This window comes from Lutra lutra, chromosome 5 (genome assembly GCF_902655055.1).
Source record: "Lutra lutra chromosome 5, mLutLut1.2, whole genome shotgun sequence".
NCBI classification, from domain to species: domain Eukaryota; kingdom Metazoa; phylum Chordata; class Mammalia; order Carnivora; family Mustelidae; genus Lutra; species Lutra lutra.
The window spans coordinates 99,388,871-99,412,922 of NC_062282.1; the positions used below are offsets into that span (position 1 = coordinate 99,388,871).

At 41.8% G+C, this 24,052-nt stretch overlaps 1 protein-coding gene across 1 annotated transcript in view; it reads left to right on the forward strand.

The window, feature by feature from the left end:
• The window catches only part of MCCC2 (methylcrotonyl-CoA carboxylase subunit 2), a 71,093-nt gene that overhangs the window by 29,910 nt on the left and 17,131 nt on the right, over nt 1-24,052 (forward strand). Inside the window, exons 7-10 of the mRNA XM_047730277.1 lie at nt 9,715-9,828; nt 15,773-15,837; nt 20,516-20,615; nt 20,727-20,822. Of these exons, the coding sequence (XP_047586233.1) occupies nt 9,715-9,828; nt 15,773-15,837; nt 20,516-20,615; nt 20,727-20,822 (375 nt within the window). The remainder of the gene's footprint in view (nt 1-9,714; nt 9,829-15,772; nt 15,838-20,515; nt 20,616-20,726; nt 20,823-24,052) is intronic.

A 24,052-nucleotide genomic window follows, 5' to 3' on the forward strand; every position in this document is an offset into this window, starting at 1 on the left:
TGATTCACAGACCTGTACCCCTGGGGATAAAAATATATTATATGTTTATAAAAAATAAAATTAATAAAAAAAGAAAAAAGAAAAAAAAATTAAAAGTGTCCATATTTTTGAATAAGCAGTATGTGCCTATGATAAAAAAAAAAATCTAAAATGTGGGAAGGGCATTAGAATGCTTTCCCTTTTCCTATTTTATTTTTGTCTTTTAAAAGTTCAACATCAGGGGCGCCTGGGTGGCTCAGTGGGTTAAGCCGCTGCCTTCGGCTCAGGTCATGATCTCAGGGTCCTAGGATCGAGCCCCGCATCGGGCTCTCTGCTCAGCGGGGAGCCTGCTTCCTCCTCTCTCTCTGCCTGCCTCTCTGCCTGCTTGTGATTTCTCTCTGTCAAATAAATAAATAAAATCTTAAAAAAAAAAAATAAAAGTTCAACATCAATATTTCCTAAACGTAGCCACTTCTCTTAGCATATCTTTTTTCTCTTTCACTCCAGTAGGAAGTTTAGGGGGAAAGGTGTACCTCCTTCTATTCTTATGACCCTCTGGGAATTGGAGAAAAATTTCTAGCTGCTACCAGTTTCTGTAGCGCTTACTCTGATCTTTTCCCCAATAAGTGAACTCCAAATGCCACGTCTGCACTGAAGCTGTTGCTTCATACTTCCCTGGAGAAATCAGACTGTGTGTGAGCACTGTTGTACTGAACACACTGTGACTTCACCTTCTTTTAGCCCACAGACAACTGTCCCTCTTCACTTCCAAAGCTAAACTTAACATTTATAATCCTCATGCCAATCCCTCCTTCGAAACTCTTCATCTATCTCTTTTCTCCCTCTCATGTTAATATTTTTTAACCACTTTCTTTTTCTCACAGCTAATAACCATGTTGACTTCCGTTTTTCTTTTTAAATTTTTTATCTTTTTAAAGATTTTATTTATTTATTTTGACAGAGAGTGAGCAGGAGAGCACAGGCTGGGGGAGCAGCATAGGGAGCGGGAGAAGCAGGACCCCTGCTGAGCACAGAGCCTGATGCGGGGCTCAATCCCAGGACCCCAGGATCATGACCTGAGCTGAAAGCAGACGCTTAATTGACTGAGCACCCCAGGCATCTGACTTCTGTTTTTAAAGGAAAAAGAAAAAGCACCAAAAACAATGGCAAAAGAAAAGGACCTTTTCTAGCTTCTCCTGTTCCTGAAGCTTCTCTCCTTCCCCGAATCAGCAAACTCTTTAAGAACTGGCCCAGGGCCTCTGTTCCTGACTGCTCAGTCTCCATAAAACCCACTGTCCTTGGAGTTCCTGCTAGCTTCCTACAGACCAGATTCCCACTCTGTACGACTCTTTGGTCTTGTCATTTGTTCCCTTCCCTGAAATCCTCCTTAGGCTTCCTGCCTCTGGCTTTTCCATATTCCCCCACTCTCTCCATGTAATCCTCCCGACCCCATCCAGGAACTCGTCCTTAATGGTTGCATAAACCCTCATAACATACTTTCATCTCCATGATCTTTCCCGACCTCCCACTGCACCCCTACTTACCCTTGGGCGTTTCCGCCATCTACATGGATTTCCAGTTAGTACTTACAGGCTCAAACTAGACTTTGAGCACGATCGCTTTTTTACTGACCTGTTTTTTACTGTTCCTGTTTGCTCTTGTCTTCTCCCTAGGATTCAGACTGTGATGTCATCCTGTCTCTTCTCTGCTTTTCCCCCTACCTAATCATTTCAGGTTTAAAATGTAGATCTTACATATATTTTATATGTGTGTGTGTGATTTATATATATATCTTCCTCATTTTTATATCCCCAGGATAACCTGGGTGATACGTGCCTGAGTTGATCCTGTGGTGACACATGCCATCAGCATTACCCCGGCCTCCTGCATGCTTGCTGATGTGGCTGTGGCCGTAGCTCACATGGCCCCAGAGTCTCTGGGTCTTCCTTAGTCTGGATGGCATGTCGACAGCCCAGATGAAAGAGGGAGGCCTGTTACATGTGCATTTTGATAGTGAGCACTAGCTTCCTTACTTATTCAGTTCCTGCTTTCCTCCCCAAGTTTGGTTTTTAATGTTATTAACCTTGCCCACTGTAAATCCACTTACCCACTTATTTCTAAGTTGTACATCTTTGGCCAATCATATCTCTGTTGTCTCCCGTATCTTTGTAGCGGTAAAGATGTGGACAGCTTCCTACAGATCTAGAAGGTTGAAAATGTTTGTTATTGCTCTCAGGTTACAGGAAATACCTGCCTCGGTACTTTCTTGTTTCCTCTTTCCTTTCTCTCTGGTATGCTTTAGGACCTGTTTTTGTTTTTGACGTTCAAAGACTTTTTATACTGGTGACCTGTGGTCTTGCTTAGAGTCTCATGCCCTGAGGATAATTTTCCCAGGCTTTCTGCAATCCATGCCCAATGTCTTGATGATCTTGGGAACATGCTTCTTTTATTTTCTGGGTAGTGGCTCCCTGTTGCTGGGTTTTGAAGTGGGAGACTTCTAATTCTCTTCAGAGGTGGGACCTTTGTCTTCTTTAGGGCTCACATACCGTTAATTTTTAAAATTAGGGGTGGCCTCGTCTGGATGGATCTTTGCTCTGCTCTGTCACCTCTCACCCTGCTTGAGTGTGACCCTTCAGTGCATCAGGAATAGAGTGTTTCCGCTGTGACCAGCAGTGCATTTCTTCTGAAATAGGCATATTCATCCAGCCTTGTGCAGGGTTAGCGCCTTGGGACTTTCCCTTGAGTTTTCTTTGCACCTCTGCCTGTTTGTTCTTCTTTTCGGAGAGGCACTTAAAATTCTTTCAGGGATCCTTGCTTTCTTCTCTCCTTCCCTCCTCCCCTCACCTCCTCCCTCTTGGTTTAGCTCATTATTTTTGAAACTTATTTTCTTTGCTTCAGATCATGGTAATTGTTAGGAAGGGCTTAGTTAGGACAGGCACTGTATAACGCTATTTTTTTTTTTTTAAGACTTATTTATTTATTTTAGAGAGAGCATGCCAGGGGCGGGAGGGAGAGGGAGTGAGAGAAACTCAAGCCCTCTGCTGAGCACAGAGCTCGAAAGGGGGCTCAGTCTCACCACCCTGAGATTATACCTAGGCTGACATCAAGAGTTGGACACTCAAGTGACTGTGTCACCCAGGCATCCCTATTTTTTGGGGGGCGGGTACAAAAATAGTGGTTTTATTAAAGCACGGGGACAGGACCCATGGGCAGGAAGAGCTGTTCATTATTTTTAAATACATTTCAACCTGTCCATGAAGTCAGATAAGGCCTAGGGGAGACAGAAGCACTCTGGTGGCTTTGAGGCTGATGAAAAGATTGAGAAAGAAACAGGACATTCTGGGCAAGGTAGACTTTTTGTTTTCTGTGCACATTTCAGCCTATTTAGCACAGATAAGCATGAGTGCTCCAGAATCAGTAGTGTGATCAGTCAGTATAATTGGTGACATTCTTAAGTTTTGGATAGCTATTGAATTGATGTGAGTATTTTGTGGCTTTTATGCCATTTTACGCCATTTTAACGGAAGCTCTGTAGGTAGAGGAAGGAACCAATTTTGTTCCTTGTGTGATAGACAGTATTTGCTTTCCAGGTTTACTTTTTTTTTTTTTTTTAAAGATTTTATTTATTTATTTGAGAGAGAGAGAGAGCATGAGTGGGGGGAGGGGAAGAGGGAAAGGGAGAAGCAGGTTCTCTGTTGAGTGCAGAGCCTGAAGTGGGGTTCAGTCCCAGGATCCGGAGATTGTGACCTGAGCCAAAGGCAGATGCTTAACTGACTGAGCCACCCAGGCGCCCCTAAAAACATACTATATAAAACTTTTTTTTTTTTTAAGATTTTATTTTTGTGATTGAGAGAGAGAGCACAAGCAGGGGGCAATGGCAGGCAAAGAGTGAATCAGGCTCCCTGCTGAGCAGGAAGCCCGAAGCTGGGCTCCATCCCAGGACTCTGGGATCATGACCCGAGCTGAAGGCAGACACTTAACTGAGCCACTCAGGCGCCCCGTACTATATAAATGTTTTTAAAGATTTTATTTATTTACTTGAGAGAGCAAACAAGTGAGAGAGAGAAAACAAGCAGGGAACAGGGGAAGAGAGGCAGAGGGAGTGGGAGAGGGAGAAGCAGACACCCCGCTGGGCAGGGAGCCCCATGTGGGGTTTGATCCCAGGACCCCAGGATCATGACCTGAGCTTAACTGACTGAGCCACCCAGGTGCCCCAAAACATTAGCTATATTTTCAAAGGCTTTTCCATCAAGCAACTGAAACTTTTCCCCCCTCCAAGTTATATTACATTTATCACAGTGTGCCTTTGAACTGGATGGTCTTGTGTAATTTTTCAGTGGAAGCATGGAGGTCTAGAGTTCACACAGCTTTTCAGAATTAGGTATAAAACCTCTTGACTCTCTCTCAGAAGCCCTTTCTGTAGGGCAGGCTGCTGACCTACAATATATAATTTGGTTTTGGTGCAAAGAGAACCAGTCTTTATTTGTTCAGGCAGGACCTGGAGGGTAATAAATTTCATCTAAAGTTTCGCAGTCTCTTACCTCTGTTTTGTAGCATCTCATTTCCTTGTACTCAGAATTTCTGCTTGTGCCTTCTGTGGCAGTCATGGCAAGCCTTGTAAGGGTCAGTTACATTTTCTTGGCCTTCTTGGGGCTTTCTTGCTTTTGATTCAAGTCTTGGATCACCATGGACGTCCTCACCCTGGTGAAATTTGGAAGTTTTGGGGTTCGTCAGCCGAGAAGGAATTCTGGAGACATTTTTGGTCTAAAAAGGTGATTTTATTACAGCATGTGGACGGGACCTGTGGGCAGAAAGAGCTGCACTGGGATTGTGAGGAGTAACTTGTTATATACTTTTTGATTAGTGGGGTTTAGGGATGGTGTAATTCTCTAAGGAATTGGGAAGCAAGGCTTTCCCAATCTTGAGGGCAAGCTGCTATCAAGATAATGTTCCTTTTAGGGGCGCCTGGGTGGCTCAGTGGTTAAAGCCTCTGCCTTCGGCTCAGGTCATGATCTCAGGGTCCTGGGATCGAGTCCCGTATCAGGCTCTCTGCTCAGCAGGGAGCCTGCCTCCTCCTCCTGTCTCTCTCTGCCTGCCTCTCTGCCTACTTGTGATCTGTCTGTCAAATAAATAAAAAAAAAAAGTCTTGGGGCGCCTGGGTGGCTCAGTGGGTTAAAGCCTCTGCCTTCAGCTCAGGTCATGATCCCAGGGTCCTGGGATCGAGCCCCGAATCGGGCTCTCTGCTCAGCAGGGAGCCTGCTTCCCTTCCTCTCTCTCTGCCTGCCTCTCTGCCTGCTTGTGATCTCTGTCTGTCAAATAAATAAATAAAATCTTAAAAAAAAAAAAAAGTCTTTAAAAAAAAAGATAATGTTCCTTTTAGTCTTTAATAAATATAAACATTAAGGTACTAAGACAGCTATGAGTTCCTTGAAGAAGGTCATGCTCTGCCTATCTCAGGTTATCTCTCAGTGGGCGGCAAGCTGTGAGGAGATTGAATCTAAGCTCCATTTCTCTTGCCTTTGTTTCTCTCATCAGTCCTATAAGAGGGATCTCCTGTTTGTCTGTGTCACAGGAAGCCCTCCTCCCGGGTGACTGGGTGGACTCAAGTCTCTCAGTGGAATTCTTGGGAGTTCTCCTTTGTTCTGATGTGGATGACAGTCACTGTCCTGTCTCTCCTGATTTGGTACCTGTGTTGTGCCTCAATGCAAGCCAAATCTTTACCCTGAGTGTGCGCATCTTACTTATGTCCTTTTAATGTCCTCTTGGTAAAGCAGAATTTTCTCTCTGGGGTTCCATATCATTTGTCCAGCATGGCCCCAATGTAAGATCTTTGTTGTTCAATAGACGAATGCTTGCGGACATGGAAAGCTGTTGGAGGTCTTCTGCCGAGGGGTTCCTGTGCTTTGTGAGGAGAAGGAGTAGACACAGTGACAGGGCTCTTCTTGGGGCCAGTCACCCTGTTTCATGAGTGAGTGCTTTGCTTAGAATTACATGATGAGAAGAGGAGATTCTGTGACAGTGGTGATTCCACTACTTTCTGTTCTTTTGTTTCATTTTCTATCCTGTTTCTATTTTATTTCATTTATTAAATTTCATTTTCCTATTCTATTTCTATTCTCTTCTATTATCAGAATTTGCTTTAGAGATAGTGTTTAGTGTCTGTGAGACACTTGTGGCTAGAATTGCATGTTTCTTCTTGATGAAAAACTTGAGAATTTTGAATCTTCTATACTTAATAATCCCAGCTGTTTCTTAAATTTTATAACAGCTTTATTAAGAGAGAATTCCCATACCATTCAGTGTACCCATTTAATATGTACTGTTCAGTGGCTTTTAGGATATTCCCAGAGTTCAGTCAATTTTGGAACATTTTCATCACTCCCGAAGGAAATGCCATTTCCAATGACAGTTTCTCCCCATTTCTCTCTAATCCCTCCAGCCCCGGCAACCACTCCTCTACTTTCTGTCTCTATGGATTTGCCTAGGATACATTTCATTTGAAAGGGATCATATAATAAAGGGTTTCTTTCATGTAGCATGATGGTTTCAATGTTTACCCACGTCTTTTGGTTTTTCATTACCATCTGGGATGGTCCAGAATTCTCTTCTTGGCCTATCTCCCATCTCTCGAATAGAGGAATGGTTTATAGACAGGTTACAGACCAGCAACCACAGAGTACTCCTAACCAAAGAGTGTCCCAGGGTTTCAGAGATGCCTCCATTGCAGTTACTGAAGGTAGATGGCTTTTGATCTCTGTATTAGTTGTCTAGTGCTATATAACAAATTCCCCCCACACTTGGTAGTTGATAGCACCATGTATTACCCTGCAGTGTCTGTGGTTCAGGGCTCAAAGCACAGCTGGGCTGGATCCCCCTGTGCTGAGCACAGGTGGCTGCAGACCCCTCCAGGATGGACTGGGAAGGCTCTGCCCTGGCTGGCTCACGTGGCAGCGGCGGTGTGATTCATTTCTCTGCAGGCCCTGCTCGCTTCCTCTTGAGCTGTTGGCCGGAAGCATCTCGAGCTTCCTTCCCGAGTGGGCAGCTGTAGAGAGCAAGTCTCCCCATGTTAGCTGGCTGCATCAGAGCGGACAAGCAAGTGGGCAAGAGAAGGGGGCTGGCAGGGGGGAGACGTGGTCTGTCAGAATTGGATCACAAGAGTGACATTTGGTATAATCTCTGTGTTAGAAGCATGTTACCAGATCTACCACACTCGAGGGGGATAGGATTATATAGGACGTGAATCCCAAGAGTCTGGAGTCACTGGGGTCCACTTGCAGTTTGTGTGAGAGAAGTGGATCGTCGATTTCCTTGGTTTTGGGGAAAAACACATCTGAAAGTGCCCTTAGGAATACGGTAAAATTCTCTGGTGTAGATTCACTAATAATTTGTTCGCTATTCACTTGTGAAACTTTTCTACTAAATCGGTAGATGTTTTCTCCCCTCTGAGAGATGGCATGATGGCATTCAGGTTCATTACCATCATTTTTGTCTTTCTGCCTTTTGACACCTGAATTCTTCTTTCTTTGTCCCCCACCCACCCCACCTCCTATCCTTGGTCTCCGAATATTTGCTGATCGTTGCTGTTTTTTTCTTTTTCCTTTCCTTTTTTTTTTTTTTTAAGATTTTATTCATCCATTTGACAGACAGAGATCACAAGTAGGCAGAGAGGCAGGCAGAGAGAGAGGGGGAGGCAGGCTCCCTGCTGAACCCGATGTGGGGCGTGATCCCAGGACCCTGGGATCATGACCTGAGCTGAAGGCAGAGGCTTTAACCCACTGAGCCACCCAGGTGCCCCTGCTGTTTTTTTCTTTTGCTTTCAATTTGCTGTCACAGAACCCTGCTAAGCCTGTTTCATTCTTTGGGTCTTACTTTTGAAATTTGTACCTTTTTAGATTATTACTTCACTGTGACTCTTCTCTACTTCCTTGTCTTTTCTTTTCTTTTTTTCTGGAGGGGGAGTACTGAAATAGCTTGAGCTGTGTCTGCTGTTCTTGAACTGAGAACAGGCTAGTGAATTGAAATCATCATCATGTTCTTTACTCCTCAAGCCTTAAAGAAAAAGCTCATAAAATATTTCAAACATGCAGAAAGTACAGAGAATAATGCACTAATAATGGAACACTCATGCACCCTCCACTTGGATTTATGATTTTATTTATTTATTTAACAGACAGAGATCTCAAGTAGGCAGAGAAGCAGGCAGAGAGAGAGGGGGAAGCAGGCTCCCTGCTGAGCAGAGAGTGCAATGTGGGGCTCGATCCCAGGCCCCTGAGACCATGACCTGAGCTGAAGGCAGAGGGTTTAACCCACCGAGCCACCCAGGCACCCCTGGATTTATAAAGTGGTAGCATTTCATTTGTTTTTCTCCCTCAGATTTTTTTTTTTTTTAAGATTTTATTTATTTATTTGACAGACAGAGATCACAAGTAGGCAGAGAGGCAGGCAGAGAGAGAGGAAGAAGCAGGCTCCCTGTGGAGCAGAGAGTCCAATGCGGGACTCGATCCCAGGATCCTGAGATCATGACCTGAGCCGAAGGCAGCGGCTTAACCCACTGAGCCACCCAGGCGCCCCTCTCCCTCAGATTTTTAAAGAACTTATTTATTCATATTTCATTTAGCCATTCAAAATGTGGTGTTGATGGATGTATTCGTTATTTGCGTATCTTCACTATTGTGAACATGGTTACAGTGAGTGTTTCCTGTGCTCATTTTCTTGTGTGAGAGTTTTCCTAGCCATTTGAAAATAAACTTCCGAGTGACTGATAAGCAAAAACGATACATGATAAACACTTTTGTAATATGCTGACAGTGAAATGTTACAGCCATTTTTAATAACATTTGAAATAGGGAAAAATACTTTTTGTGGTAGCTCATTTCGATGGGAAAATGTTACCTCTTGTTGCCTTGCATCTTTGGATTAATACTAGTGTAGCATTTTTATTTCAAAATGGGTATTTGTTTGACTTTAAGAAAACTGATGGAATATTGGAATCGGTAGCAAAAAGTGCTTTTGTGTGGTAATTTAAGAAAATGGCCATTATGTATTTTTCTTATTTTTCTCTGATATTACTTATTTCTACCTAGGGGGAATCAGCCAAACCCCTATTCATTATTCTTTGTGTCTTACTAATTTCTGGGAAAGAGTCTTCTTAAAAAGCTTTGTTATGGAGCATTTCAGACACACCTAAATGTTGAAAAAACAACACTGTGGGCTCTCAACATACACATCACCCTGGGTCCACAGAGCTGACTTGCTCTTGGAACACAATTTTCAGCTGTGCTGCTAATGTTAGTTTTATATTTAGAACATACCGTATTCAGGGTAACACAAAATATTCACACTCATTTGGAGAATTATTTCAGCATTCCCATGAGGTAAGTGGTGGTTGTTGAGAAGACTTATTCGTTTCAACACAGTGTTGCTGACCTGTGGGTGGATTGTGGAGTTTCTTCTCCCCATGAGTTGATCAGGCTGATGTTCTAAATGGCCAGTCTTCCTCCAACAGGGGGACTGTCCATAAATTTTGAAAAGATGTGACCTAATCCCTTCAAAAGGCTTTGATAGAAGTAGTTAAGGAACTATTCTAAACACTTAGAGGACCATTTTTAAAAGGACTTATAGGAACCAGCTAGTAAGAGCCTCTGGTACTGTGACAATTATGGGTCTGTAGATCCAGAGACTAAAGCCAACTGTTTGAACCTCACCTGTTGGGTTTCTTGTATGCTTGGATTCCAGATAGCGGTGGTCATGGGCTCTTGTACGGCAGGTGGTGCTTATGTGCCTGCGATGGCTGATGAAAACGTCATTGTACGCAAGCAGGGTACCATTTTCTTGGCAGGACCCCCACTGGTAAGAACATGGTCTTGACTGATTGATTGACTGAACTAAGATATACATAATACACGATACCATTCTAACCATTTTTTAAAAACCGTTCTAACCATTTTTTTTTTCCCAAAGCTTTATTTACTTGTTTTAGAGGAAGAGAGAGCATAAGCCGAGGGAGAGAATCCTCAAGCAGACTCTCCGCTGGGGAGTGGGGCTCAGTCTTACCACCCTGAGATGTGAGCTGAGCCAAAAGCAAGAGTCATGCTTGAGCCACTCAGGCATCCCCATTCTAACCATTTTTTAAGAGCACAGTTCTGTGGCATTAAATGTATTCACATTGTGGTGCAACCATCACCCCTACCCATCTCCAGAACTTTCTCATCTGCTCCAGCTGAAAATCTGTACCCACTAAACATTAACTCCCTATTGCCTCCAATCTCTACTGCTCCTGGCTACCATGATTCTACTTTTTCTATGAAGTTGACTACTGTAGCTACATTGTATAAGTGCAGTCATACGGTGTCTGTCCTTTTGCGATTGGTATATTTCACTTAGGATGATGTCCTCAAGATTCAACATGTTTTTGCATACGTCAGAACTTCCTTTTTAAGGCTGAATAATACTCTGTTGCATGTATCTGCCACATTTTGTTTATTAACTCATCCATTAATGGACTTTTGAGTTGCTTCCAATTTGGGGCTGTTACGGATATTGCTGCTGTGACTCTGAGTATACACATATATCTGTTTGAGTCCCTGCTTTCACTTGTTTTGGGTATCTGCTCAGATGTAGAATTGCTGGATCATGTGATAATTATGTGTTTAAGTGTTTGAGAAACCACTTCATTTCTTTTTATTGCTGAATAATATTTCACTGCATGGATAGGCAGCATGTTGTGTATCCATTGATCAGTTGAGAGTCACTCAGGTTGTTTCCAGCATTTGGATATTAGGAGCAATGCTGCTGTGCACCTTCCTGTCCAAGTTTTAAATGGATGTGTTTCCCTTTATAAGGTTTATAGACCTGTGAGTACAGTTGCTAGGTTAACTCTAGGTTTCACATCTTGAGGAACTGCCAAATTGCCCACAGCATATTTATTATACATTCCTGAGGCTGTGTGTGAGGGTTCTGATTTTTCCATTTCCTTGCAGACAGCTGTTGTTGTGTGTCTACGTGAAGACCGCCATCCTAGTGGATGGTACCTCATTCAGACTGTGAGGTACCTCATTCATCTCCCTAATGGCTCATGTTGTTGAGCTCCTTTCATGTGCTGGTTGGTCATTCGTATATCATCTTTGGAGAGCTACCTATTTACATCCTTTTGCACACTTTTTAAATTGGGCTTTTTGTCTTTATTTAGAGTTGTGAGACTTCTTTATGGGTTCTGGATACAAATATTTTCTTTCTATGGATTGTCTTTAGCTTCTTGATGGCATCTTCCTTTGAAGCATGAAAATGTTTAATTTTGGTAAAGTTCAGTTTTTGCATTTTTTTTTCTTTGCTGTGCTTTTGGTGTCATATCAGTGAAGGCTATGCCTATTGCAAGATCATGAAGATTTAATACTTGGGTTTCTTTTAAGTTTTATAGTTTGAGCTTATACTTACAAGTCATAATCCATTTTGAGTTCACTTGGGTAGGACTTAAGGAAGGAATCCAACATCGTTTATACGTGATATGTAGTTGGCCTAGCATCATTTGTTGAATGGCTGATGAAATAAACTTCTGCTTATTTTTTCTTCTACATCAGTTGCATTCTTGTTTGACTCAGTGTCACTGGAAGTTGATGAACAAGGTGCTTGCACATAATATGTCAACTTCTGTTTTAAACAGGGCATATTATGCGTTTGTAAGCTTGTATATGCATAAAGAAACTCTGAAAAGGTACAGTAAACATAGTTTTAATACAGAGGAGATGAAATAGGGCAAGGGAGAGACCTTTGACTTGTGTGTATGTGTGTCTGTGCTGAACGTAAACATTTTGAGAACTTTGACATTCTGAGTCTTGTGAAAACATTACCTTTTCAAAAAGATTAAGTTAGAAAAAAAAGGAACAAGTTAGAGTAGCTGTGAGAGGTGCTCTACATTCCTAATCCTAGCAGTCGTTATGAATCACTGGCAGGACCGGCTTCGTAATTGCAGACCCCAGTGCAAAATGAAGATATGAGACCCCTTGTTCAAAAAGGAGGAACAAGTACTGTTAAAAGGACTAAAATATAAAACATGTTTTATATAAAATATAAAACATTGGTATGTTTAACTGTCTTGGTGTTTTTTATTTGCTGTTTAAGGACACGTTTCTTCAAGCATAGAATACTTCTCTCTCAGGCATCTGTGCTTCCAGTGGGCCCATCATTCAACTCCTGGTAGACATATGACCCCCCAGGGGTATGCAGCCTGCATTCCAGGATGTGCTTGGTGTTCAGATGGGCAAGGGGCGAAAAGCCATCCCTCAGCTCCCACCTCCACCACCACTGTGCACCTGCTAGACAGCTCAGCACTGTCAGCCCAGAGTGGTGAAGGTGCTGCTGTGCTCCACCCTGAGACATCAGGGGGTGCATGTCTGATACCCGGTCTTCCCTTTGCCCATGGCAGGCCGCACTGGGGACAGGTGTAATAGTCGCTAGGCAGGGATGGGGAGGAGCAGATGGGGCAGAGCCCAGGGCCTACGTACCAGTTGGCAGGGAAGCAGGGAGCCAAGAACCCTTTCCAGAAAGATGGTGGGAGATAGACCAGCCAAGAGCCAAGACCAGACCAAACAGAGTGGCCAACCACATACCCCATTGTCCCATCAGACTTCATTTACAAAACATATATTCAAAGATAAAAGTAGAATTTCAGTGGGGTAACCACTGAGCATTAAACTCCAAACACAGGGCCCTTCTGAGAGTGGGACCCAGTGCACCCTTACTGGGGAGCTCCCTGTGTTGCTGGACTAACGAGTGGATTACTTATCCTGGGCCCTTCCCATCTCCTCCATGCTCGGCTCCATTCCAGTGATGTTCAGTAATGCAGTCTTCACTCTGCTGTGCGTGTGTTACAATCCGGGCCCAGACTTCAAAGGGATGAAGAGAGGATAGGTGAAAACACAGGTATAATTACTATATCTGACAACAAAATATCCCATTTTTTAGTGAAATCTAAGAATGTTATATAGGTGAAGAGAATGTCAAGAATACTGTGAAACTATAATATACATACAATGGAATATGATTCAACCATAAAAAAGAGTGAAGTTCTGACACATGCTACAACATGGATGAAACTTGAGAACATTATGTCACAAAAGGAGAAACTTGATGCAAAAGGAAAAATATCGCATAATTCTGCTTTTATGAAATATTTAGAATAAGCAAATTCGTAGAGAACACAAGTAGATTTGTGGTTGCCAGGACCAAGAGGAAAGTAGAATGGGGAGTAACTGTAATGAGTATGGGCTTCCTTTGGGAGTGATGAAACTTCTTGAACTAGGTGGTTTTGATGGTTCCACAGCCGTGGAAAATATACTGAAAAACACTGAATTGTATTCTTTAAATGTGAATTTTATGATGTGTGAATTCTATCTGAAAGAGTAAGGCTAATGCTTCAGAAGTCTGTCAAAAAAATCATCTTTGATTTTGGAATAATAACATGAATTAATTAAAAAGAGTAGGTTAAAAAGAGCTTATGCTTGCTTTGATGTGAAATACGTATATTTTGCAAATGACTGTGTTTATTTTTCATAAATTTTATTGAGGGTCAGATAAGCCTGAAGAGCTGCCATTTTAAAATGTGATAAAAGTCTGAAGGCATTATTCAGAATGCCTGTGGTGTCAGTTATTCTTTGACATATTTCTAGCTACAAGTGATACTTACCATTGGTAAATGAGAGAAGAATTCATTTCGAATTTCCCTTTGTCTAGTGATGCGTACAAACTTTTCAGTAGTTTCGAGGTGTTTTTCCTTAAAGAATAAGTAAAGATAGGACTGAAATTTGAAAACGCCTTTTTTGGGACCGTAGGCAGCATCATTTATACTGAAATAACACTAGCTGTTTCCGAGAGAAGAGTTTTTCTGAAGTGTGCAGTTGGCAACATGCAGTCATTGGTGAGGATTTTTACCTTGTACCTCAACAAGTCGGCAGTTCTCTGAGAGAACTGAACTCTCTTCTGTAGTCTACCACCGAATGACCATGTTTATCGGTAAAAAAAAAAAAACAAAAAAACAAGCAAGCCCCAGCAATCTCATCAGTTTGAGGGTTCTAAATTTTAACTCTTGTTTTACTCAAAATTGAAAAAAGATTCCATGCATCATATGCAGTTGAGTTGCTATAGCTTTTAGAATGGTTGAAAAAAATGCCTAATAGTAAGACAAGTTTCTGAAGGAGCTTTTTGTTCTTCTGTCTTCTGAACTTGATATTTCGTAGAATGAGCTGTTCTTAATTTTTATCGTCCTCGCACCTGTCACAGTATCAAACATGTTGTGGGTGTTCAGTAAATACTAACCAAAGATGAATCCTTATTTTATCACTTGGTATTAGTCAGATCCCTGGAAATAAACAGAGTATTTCGGTTGTTTATTCCTTTTTACAACTTTAAATATCCAGGCACCTCTTATAATTAGTTATTGTCTGGGCTGAATGCTGTTTTACACTGAATATTTTGGGAAGAAGAGAACCAAGAATTTAGTTCTGTGGGTGGAATAATTGGAATGGAAAATTTTAATTACTTTTCTCTGCGCAATAATATTTTGTTTAAGACAGAACTTCTGATGTAGTGAATAATGAGTCCTTTCTATGCTGCAGTTTAGGTAAATGTTCATTGTTCTAACACCAGCTTTTCTTATAAAAGAAAAAGAAATCAATCAACACAAAGAAGTAGGAATCAATTAGCAATTCCTAAGGGTCAGGTTGACATTTGGCACTAACTGATTTTTCTGTTTTCCTATTAGAATTTCTCAGACTGTAGTTAAGTCATTCTTCATTTATTACTTCAGGTTTCTTTCTTTTTGGTCATATTCTGCTGAGTCTTAGGTGTGGGTAATCTTACAGATTTTTTTGGCCTTTTAAAGGTATTGCACTTGTAAGAGTTTGTGATAGTTACTGCGGTTTTTCAGGATAGTTTTTCAGTTTTTCAAAAGGCCTTAATTCATTAAATTTCCTGAGTGTTCAAAGATGAATACATCACAGTGGCTGCCATCAAGGCACTCACAGTATAGAGGAGACAAGAGAGACACATGCAGGCTACTGATGTGCACAGTCTGCCGGGTGCCCTGTTGGAGGTATGTGAGGGGTATTCTTGGACCACAGATGAGCAAACCTTATTCTCTTATTGCTCTGGGGTGTTGCTAATGATGAAAAGGCCTGTGCAGGTCAGGGAAAGCCGCATAGAGCAGATGGGGTGTGCAGGAGAAGGAGGGATTCCCCAGGTGGGTAAGAGAGAGCAGGGAGCCCAGGCAGTAGGAACAGCATATGCACAGACACAAATGCTTTACACAAAGGAGAGCAGGCTTTCAGGGAAATACCTCGATTCAGCTCAGGTTCCATCCCTTGCTCAGGGGCTATGGGAGAATTTCTTAGTGGCTCTGGGTTCAGATTTTTCTCTGTAGACTAGAGACAGTTTTTTCTAGGTTTGTTGGGTGGGTGGAATAAGAAAACGATCTTGGGGTGCCTGGGTGTCTCAGTTGGTTAAGTGTCCAACGCTTGATCTTAGCTCAGGTCTTGATCTCAGGGTCTTGAGTTTGAGCCCTGCATTAGGCTCCATGCTGGGTGTGAACTCTACTTCAAAAATGGAAACAAAACAAAACAAAACAAAAATACCCTGAAAGAAAAAGAGGGAGAGAGGAAAGAAGGAAGGAAGGAGGGAAAATCTTTAGCTGTCTGGAAGAAAGAGTGGTAGGCATAGTCAGGTTAGAAGATGTGCATGTTAGGTAAGCGTTTTTATTTCCCTGACGGGCCGAACTTACCACCTACTTTTCTCCTTGCTGTAGGTGAAAGCCGCCACTGGAGAGGAAGTGTCCGCTGAGGACCTCGGGGGTGCTGACCTGCATTGCAGGTGAGACAGAAGCTCTTGTTGCTTTCCAGGCTTCCAGGAATGAATGAATGACAGGCCTGTTGCTCTGTCGAAGAGAAAGTTTCATTATTTTTTTCTAAGAGTTAAATTTGCCAGATCCAACCACAGTCGATCTGTTCTTGAGCTGCTGTTTCAGGGTTCAATTCTTTGAACTACAGAGATGAATTTCTAAGCTACAACACCAGCTTGTTCCTTATTTCTTCTTCTTCTTCTTTTTTTTTTTAAGATTTTATTTATTTATTTATTTTGACTGAGATCACAAGTAGGCAGAGAGGCAGGCAGAGAGAGAGGAGGAAGCAGACTCCCTACTGAGCAGAGAGCCGGATGCAGGGCTTGATCCCAGGACCCTGGGATCATGACCTGAGCTGAAGGCAGAGGCTTAATCTACTGAGCCACCCAGGCGCCCCTCGTTATTTCTTTTAATAGGAGGTTTCTCATTTCTTTAGTAGATATCCGTCCAGCATCTGTCATGTGGCAGACACTGTTATAGGTAGTCAAGATTATGAGATAGACTTTGTCTTTGACCTCAGGGAGCTTAACATTCTAGTCAGGGAGGTGGGTGAGAAGTAATTACTAGGATATAATGGTATAAATGTGTATGTGTGATAAGGCCTATAAAGAAGTATAGGGAGAGCATATGGAAGGTCAATCCAACCCACTGGTGTGTAGGTGTTGACTGTACTTTTTGTTTTTTTGTTTAGAGATTTTATTTTATTGTTAGAGAACAAGAGTGGGGAGGGGCAGAGGGAGAGAGAGAGAGAATCCCAGACAGGCTGCATGCTCAGCACAGGGCCCTTCTAAGAGTGGGACCCAGTGACATCTGCATGGAGCCTTATGCAGGGCTTGATCTCACAACCCTGAGATCATGACCTGAGCCAAAATCAGGAAGTTGGATGTTTTACCGACTGAGCCATCCAGGCGCAGTTAAATGACACTGTTAAATTAATATTTGTTAAGTGAAGCACAGAGTGCTAGATGGTGAGCTGTGGTTCAACAACAGACCGCAGGAGAAATTGAAATGGACAGGCTTATTACTTACAGAACCTGGAGGAAGTACACGGTGTCCCTCCAGGGGCCAGGCCGGCAGCTCAAGGCAGAGCACACACAGAGGCAGAGCCTGAGCCCATTTTTTCTTAGGGTCTATGTTTGGAGCACTTGGGAGTTCAAGGGCTAAGGCTACTTTAGTCAATTCAGAACAAAAGATTGGCATTTTGTTCTGCATTAGGTCTTATGCGCATAAGGCATCCAGGAAGGAACTGGGAGGCAGAAGGGCCTGTTGGTCACAAGGGTTGTTGGGGAAATCCGATCAGGACCTTGACGTGCTTGTGAGTCTGGGGCTGCTCTCCAGCCTGAGCGGCTGGAGCTGGTTTCAGGCTCCTGCTGTCCCCTCAGCCACACAGAACAGATGCTGAGGCAGCCATACTGTGGAGGAGTTTAGCTCACTCTCACGAGCAGGTGGATGTATAACAGTTGGTTCTCTGCGGAGGGGAGGAGTCCGGCTTTGTGGCATCTGCCAGTGCCTCTGGTACAAAGTATCCCACTGAGGCCGATGGCAGGGTCCCAACAGGACACCACTGAGTGTGGATTCAGCAAGAGGTGCACACACTTGGCTCCTGTGAGTCAGCCCTGAGCTGGCTCCTGCCGGTCACTGATCCAGTCATGTCAGGTTAGAGTTCAGGGGTAAGAAGACCATCTACCTCTTAGAGTTTTGTGAGTATTAAATGGGATGATCTATGTAAATTGCTTGAAACAATACCTGCTTTAAATAAGGACCTAAAAATGTTAACTGCTGTTTTTCTTATTATTTTTTAAGATCTTCTTTTTTGACAGGGAGATCACAAGTAGGCAGAGAGGCAGGCAGAGAGAGAGAGGGCAGCAGGCTCCCTGCTGAGCACAGAGCCCGATGCGGGGCTCGATCCCAGGACCCTGAGATCATGACCTGAGCCGAAGGCAGAGGCTTAACCCACTGAGCCACCCAGGTGCCCCTTCTGCCATTATTTTTATTGTTATTGTTTATCATAACTGGACCATTAAAGAGTGGATTTTTTTTTTTTATAAAGAGCAACTAGAGGCGAAGGGAGGAGTGGGTATAGGAGTGGTGTTTTTGAGGTTGGTTGAGAAAAGCTTAGCACGAGCCTGAGTTTCTGCCTGTGTGGAACAGAAGAACACTTATTTATTCATGCTGAGCACAAGTGTGTGAGTTGCCACGCTGTGTTCCTCTCTGATTGCACTGACCGTGGCAGGGAGATGGTGGCGCGGGCATTTTAGTCTGGAGAGAGGACATGGTAGAATGGGGTGTGAATGGGGTACAGGCCAGAGTGGGCTGCCAATGTTTGTGGATGCTTAACGAGGAAATGAAAATAGTATTTGAGGAATATTAATTTAAAAAATTTTTTCGACTATTAAAAAAAAGTTATTTGGTGTCCATAAAAGCTGTAGGCAGTCTATGCCAAGTCAGGGGTGTAGGTTCTGGAATTCATCTTCTGCTTGCCTTACTACCCTTGTGACTGGACAAACTAGTTAACTTCATTGAGCCTCATTTCTTTACATGTGAAGTGAAGATGAGAATAGTTTCTACCTCATAGCACAGTGTCTGGTCCCTGGGAAGTGCCCTGATACCACTAGCTATGATTATTTGTAATAACCTGTTTAAAATCACGGGACAGGGGCGCCTGGGTGGCTCAGTGGGTTAAGCCGCTGCCTTCGGCTCAGGTCATGATTCCAGGTCCTGGGTTCGAGCCCCACATCGGGCTTTCTGCTCAGCAGGGAGCCTGCTTCCTCCTCTCTCTCTGCCTGCCTCTCTGCCTACTTGTGATTTCTCTCTGTCGAATAAATAAATTAAAAAAAAAAATCTTTAAAAAAAAATAAAAAAAAAAATAAAATCACGGGACAGTGATTAGGTGGTAATGACCTAATAGTAGTAATGACTTTTTTTTTTTAACAGTCTGATAAAATTTACTAGTCATAACATTGCTTTGGGTTTCTTCTGTCTTTGTAAATACATATTTTAAACCTCTCTGATTAGCCATTCAAAGGAATTAATTTGACACAAAGACTTCTATAATACAGTGTCTCATCAAAGCTTTCCCTTTCCTGCTGTTTTGGTAAATACCAGGCAGTTTTTAAAAGAAAACATTTTATTTTAAATATTTCCTGATTTGGAAGTAGTGCCTTCTGTTTCTCTCTGCTTTCTGAATTATCACAGTGTATCTAGAAGTCAGCAAATATAGCTGGTATGATATATGAAGCATGTAAAAGATACTGTTTGTTGTAAAATGTCATATTAAGTGAAAAAACCTGAAGCGTCTACCATTTGGGAAGTGTTGTAAGGCTATAGTGAGGAGTAAGCAATGGTCTCTGCTCTCATTTAGAAACGCCCAGTCCAGAGGTGGAGAGTGCCCTGTAGCCACCGTGAGGACCCATTTCCAAGAAGTATGTGTGGAACAGAATACCATTTCAACAGATACCATTTCCAAGAAGTATCTGTTAAGGGTTTGGCATTTTCCCTAGACAAGACATCACAATTTAGATTGCTGCAGATTAGTCCTTACTCATAAAATGAACCAAAGTTCTGTTTTTTCAGGTACATATCTTTGTCTGTCTTTACCATTATTTTGTTTATTTATTAAAAAAAAATTTTTTATTTTTTTTATTTTTAAGCCATCTTTACACCCATCATCGGGCTCAAACTTACGACCCTGAGATCAAGAGTTGCATGCTCCACTGACTGAGCCAGCCAGGCATCCCTATAGTTATTGATCGACTGATTGATTTTAGAGAGAGAGTCATGTGTGTGTGCACAAAGGGGGAAGGGGCAAAGGGATAAAGAGTCTGAAGCAGACTCTGTGATGAGTGAGGGCCCCATCATGGGGCTCAATCCCATGACCCTGAGATCACGATCTGAGCTGAAACCAAGGGTCCAAGGCTCAACCAGCTGTGCCACCAAGGCACTATTTTTCTAATACTATATTCTAGTGTCAGTATCTAATAGAAGATAAAAAACCATCCAGTCAGAACAAAGCTAATAAATAGAGCAAGCCCGTGCTTCATTCACATTGAACTTGAGATTGAGCAGGAACTTCTGTGGCCCTTCTCACAGTTCTGTTTTCTCTGAGGGACAGGGTCGTCAAGCCTCTGTATGTTACCCGTGATGACTTACTCTTAAGGTATAGCTTTGTAAGGCTGGGGCCTCAGTGGTCTCCCTGCAATGAGAAAGTATAGCTGGCACACCCACTAGGAGCTCGGTGAATTACAGATGCTTTATTGTTACGGACTACACCTGTGGCTGTTGAACTTTATCATACACAGTTTTGTTTGAGGTGCTTGCGATGAGCATTCAATAGAAGTCCTCGTCAGCAAGACTCTGCTGTCTAGGTCTAGAAGGTCAAGATTGAGAACCAGAACGTGCGGATTCTTACGCAGCTACTGGGGGTCCTAGGGCAGGGTGCTTAATTTAGGTAGACATCAGTGTTTCTTGTTTGTAAAATAAGGATAATACTGTTCTCCTGGGCACATGATGAGAATCAAGTTGGAGGACATTTATTAAAGTGTTCTGGAAGTAAAAATGATGTTAGCCTTAGATGAGAGAAGATCTTTAGGGTTTAAGACATTTATTTTCCTTTTCCCTGTTCTGATTACTTTAGTGTGCTTTACTCCCTAGAAAGTCCGGAGTGTCCGACTACTACGCTTTGGATGACCATCATGCCCTTCACCTAACTAGGATGATTGTGAGGAATCTAAATTACCAGAAGAAATTGGATGTGAGTTGGTTGCTTTCTTGGATCTTTTATTTTCTTCAAAAGCCTTTTGGCTTATGGGACCTTGAATAATGTCTTCAAATAGGTTAATGTGGTTGTTTTGTATTTCTGCAGGTTACTGTAGAACCTTCTGAGGATCCTTTATTTCCTGCTGATGAATTGTATGGAATCGTTGGTACTAACCTTAAGAGGCACTTTGATATTAGAGAGGTGTGTGGAGTGGAGCTGTGAGCTGTAAACCATGCTGTCAGTCTCTCTATATGTGTATCTGTTTTTTTAAATTCATTTTTAAAATTTAAATTCAATTAATTAACATTTATTACTGGTTTCAGAGGTAGTGGTCAGTGATTTATCAGTCTTGTGTAACACCCAGTGCTCATTACATCACGTGTCCTCCTTAGTGTCCATCACCCCTTCCCTCACCCTCCAGCAACCCTCCAGCAACCCTCAGTTTGTTTCCTGTAGTTAAGAGTGTATCCATTTTTAAGGTGAAATGTTTAGATACCTTCCTGCCTAGAGCCTCTTACGGATTTCAGTAGGGAGTGACATATAAGGGAAAGATTTCTTACTAGAAGAGAGAGGGGGATAAAAAAACCTCTTAATGGGTGGAAAGTTTTCATTGCACAATGACGAAGCTTGCTTTGTTCATAAATAGGACTCCCTAATGCTGTGCACATGAGGAATGATGTAGGCAACTTCATAAATTTCATCTATTTCTTTTTAGTGCTCTTATTTTGGAAAGTGGAGAAAATGTCAGTAAGTTGTGGAAAGGAAAAAACATACCCTTTTTAGATCAATATGACCTTAGCAGAGATTAGACTCTTGATTACATTCAAAGACGTAGCTATGGTTACAGATTGCTGACATGGTCTTCCTTGGTCTAGATTGATAATTTTTAGTGTTTGCGTATAGCATGTAGTCTTTTTTTGTTCACTATCCGTTTATGACTGAATACTTTTTAAATTAAGAAATAATCTTACTGTCAGTTTCTGTGCCTTCGTATTTATTGGTTTTCCCATTGACTATAAAACTATCATGTGTTAATTGTGAAAAATTGTAGAAAATGCAGAAAAACATAAGATTGCTTATAATTATGCCATCCAGAGAAAGCAGTGAATATTTTGCTATTCTGGCTTAATGTATACGTGTACATTTTTATGTAGCTGTGATTGTCTGTGCATGCAGACATACACATGTGTATTTTTAAAGTTCTTTGTCCAGTTTAAATTTGAACATTTCTCCAATAATTTTAAGTTCTTCTTGAAACCATTTCCATGGCTATGTCCTATTTGCTATAATGATACCTGGTGACATGGTCGGCGCTCAATAAATATCTATCTATCTACCGATAGATAGATATTTTAAAGATTTTATTTATTTGTCAGAGAGAGTGCGCACACACAAGCAGGGGGAGTAGCAGGCAGAGGGAGAGAAGCACGCTCCCTGCTGAGCAGGGAGCCCGATGTGGGACTCTATCCCAGGACCTTGGGATCATGACCTGAGCTGAAGGCAGATGCTTAACCCAGTGTCCCTTAGTAAATATTTCCTTTGCATGAATTGATGAATGTACTATCCCACCTGTGGATGTGCACAGCTATTTACTGAGGCAATACCCTATATTGGAGGGTCTTAACATTCTGGATTTTTTTTTTTAAACCATTTACACTTTTTTTTTCTTTTTTTTTTTAAAGATTTTATTTATTTATTTGAGAGAGAGACAGTGAGAGAGAGCATGAGCTAGGAGAAGGTCAGAGGGAGAAGCAGACTCCCCATGGAGCTGGGAGCCTGATGTGGGACTCGATCCCAGGATTCCGGGATCATGACCTGAGCCGAAGGCAGTCGTCCAACCAACTGAGCCACCCAGGCGTCCCAACATTCTGGATTTTTATGAAGCTCCCACTGGTATTTCACTTTAGCAAGGTGACTTGGTTTACTGTAAGTTATAGAATTAGGATTTTAGCTTGCCTTTTCCATTAACAATAGGCATAGACAGTCTGATACTTACAATCTGATAAGTTTGAGAAATGAGTTGTTGCGGATAGCCAAGTTTTCTGTATGGGTAAGAATTCATCCTGTTAAACATAAATACTTTTTTTCATTTATGCAACAGTGTTTATTGAATGTTTGGTCTGTGAAGATGCTGTTTGAGGTGCCAAGTGTACAGAAATGAGTAAAACAGATGTCCATCCAGGCCTTCGTGATAGTTCCATTTCATTTAAATGAAGGTCTTTCTACAAAGATAGACTTTTGCCTTCTTAAATAGTTTCCTGGACTTTCTACCTTTTGCTGATTTATAATGATAATGTATTACGTTTTTCTATAACTGCAAGTCAGTCTTATATGGAGGTCTTACTAGTATATGGAGCTAGGGGATAGCACTGAAATGCTCATTGGAAAACCTGGCTTGTAGTCCTTGTTTCCCTAATCAGTGGTACTGGGATTGGACCTCTCTGGGCATTGCTTTCCACTTCTAGAAATAGGTATAGTACCAAAGGATATGTCTACTTCCCGAAGTGTGAGTCTTTGTGAAGTTGAGTTAATACCTCTTATGTGGCTGGGTGGTGGGTATTTTAAAGCAAATAGGAGATAGTTTCATAATAAGTGGCCCTAGTTTGCTGTGCTCTTTGAGGGGCTTTATTTTTGTGTGAAAGAATGGTAGTTGTTTTGTGTTGATTGTGTTTTAGAAGGTACAGTTTTGGAGCTACAAAGCATTTAGGACAGATAACTTATATTCCCATTACATTATCGGACCTTTTAGGAAAATAAAAAATAATTCCAAGTACGCTCTTACTTTTTGGAAAGAATGATACTGGGAGGCATTCACTTATTTCTCAGCCTTTGCATGTTACAAAACAAGGCTTTAATGTGGTAAACAGGGAAAAGGAAGTTTGGACTAGAAAGAAAAATGGTGTGTATCATCTAAAATAGTTTCTGAAGAAATTTGGAATATGTTTGGAACTCTTTGAAATGGTCTTGATGTATATGATGAGTCCCAAGGATAAACTATTTCATAATGACTCCTTTTAGATTAGATATGTATATATGTAGGATCAGATTCAGAATCAAGGAACCTTTATTGAAGTCTTAACAATAATAGCTACTTTTCAGTGAGGGCCAGGCAGTATGCTTTAGTTAGCACTTTTTAAGTGTTATCTTTTTTTTTTTTTTTAACTTTTTTAGGTTTTATTTAAATTCCAGCTAGTTTTCACAGTGTAATATTAGTTTCAGGTGTAGAATCCAGTGTTTCATTGTTTCCATACAACACCCAGTGCTCATCACAAATACCCTCCTTAATCCCCATCACCCATCTAGCCCATCCACCACCCACCTCCCTCCATCAGCCTTCAGTTTGTTCTCTCTATTGTTAAGAGTCCCTTACAGTGTTTTTCTCCTCTCCCTGTGTTCATCTCTTTTGTTTCTGAAATTCCTCATATAAGTGA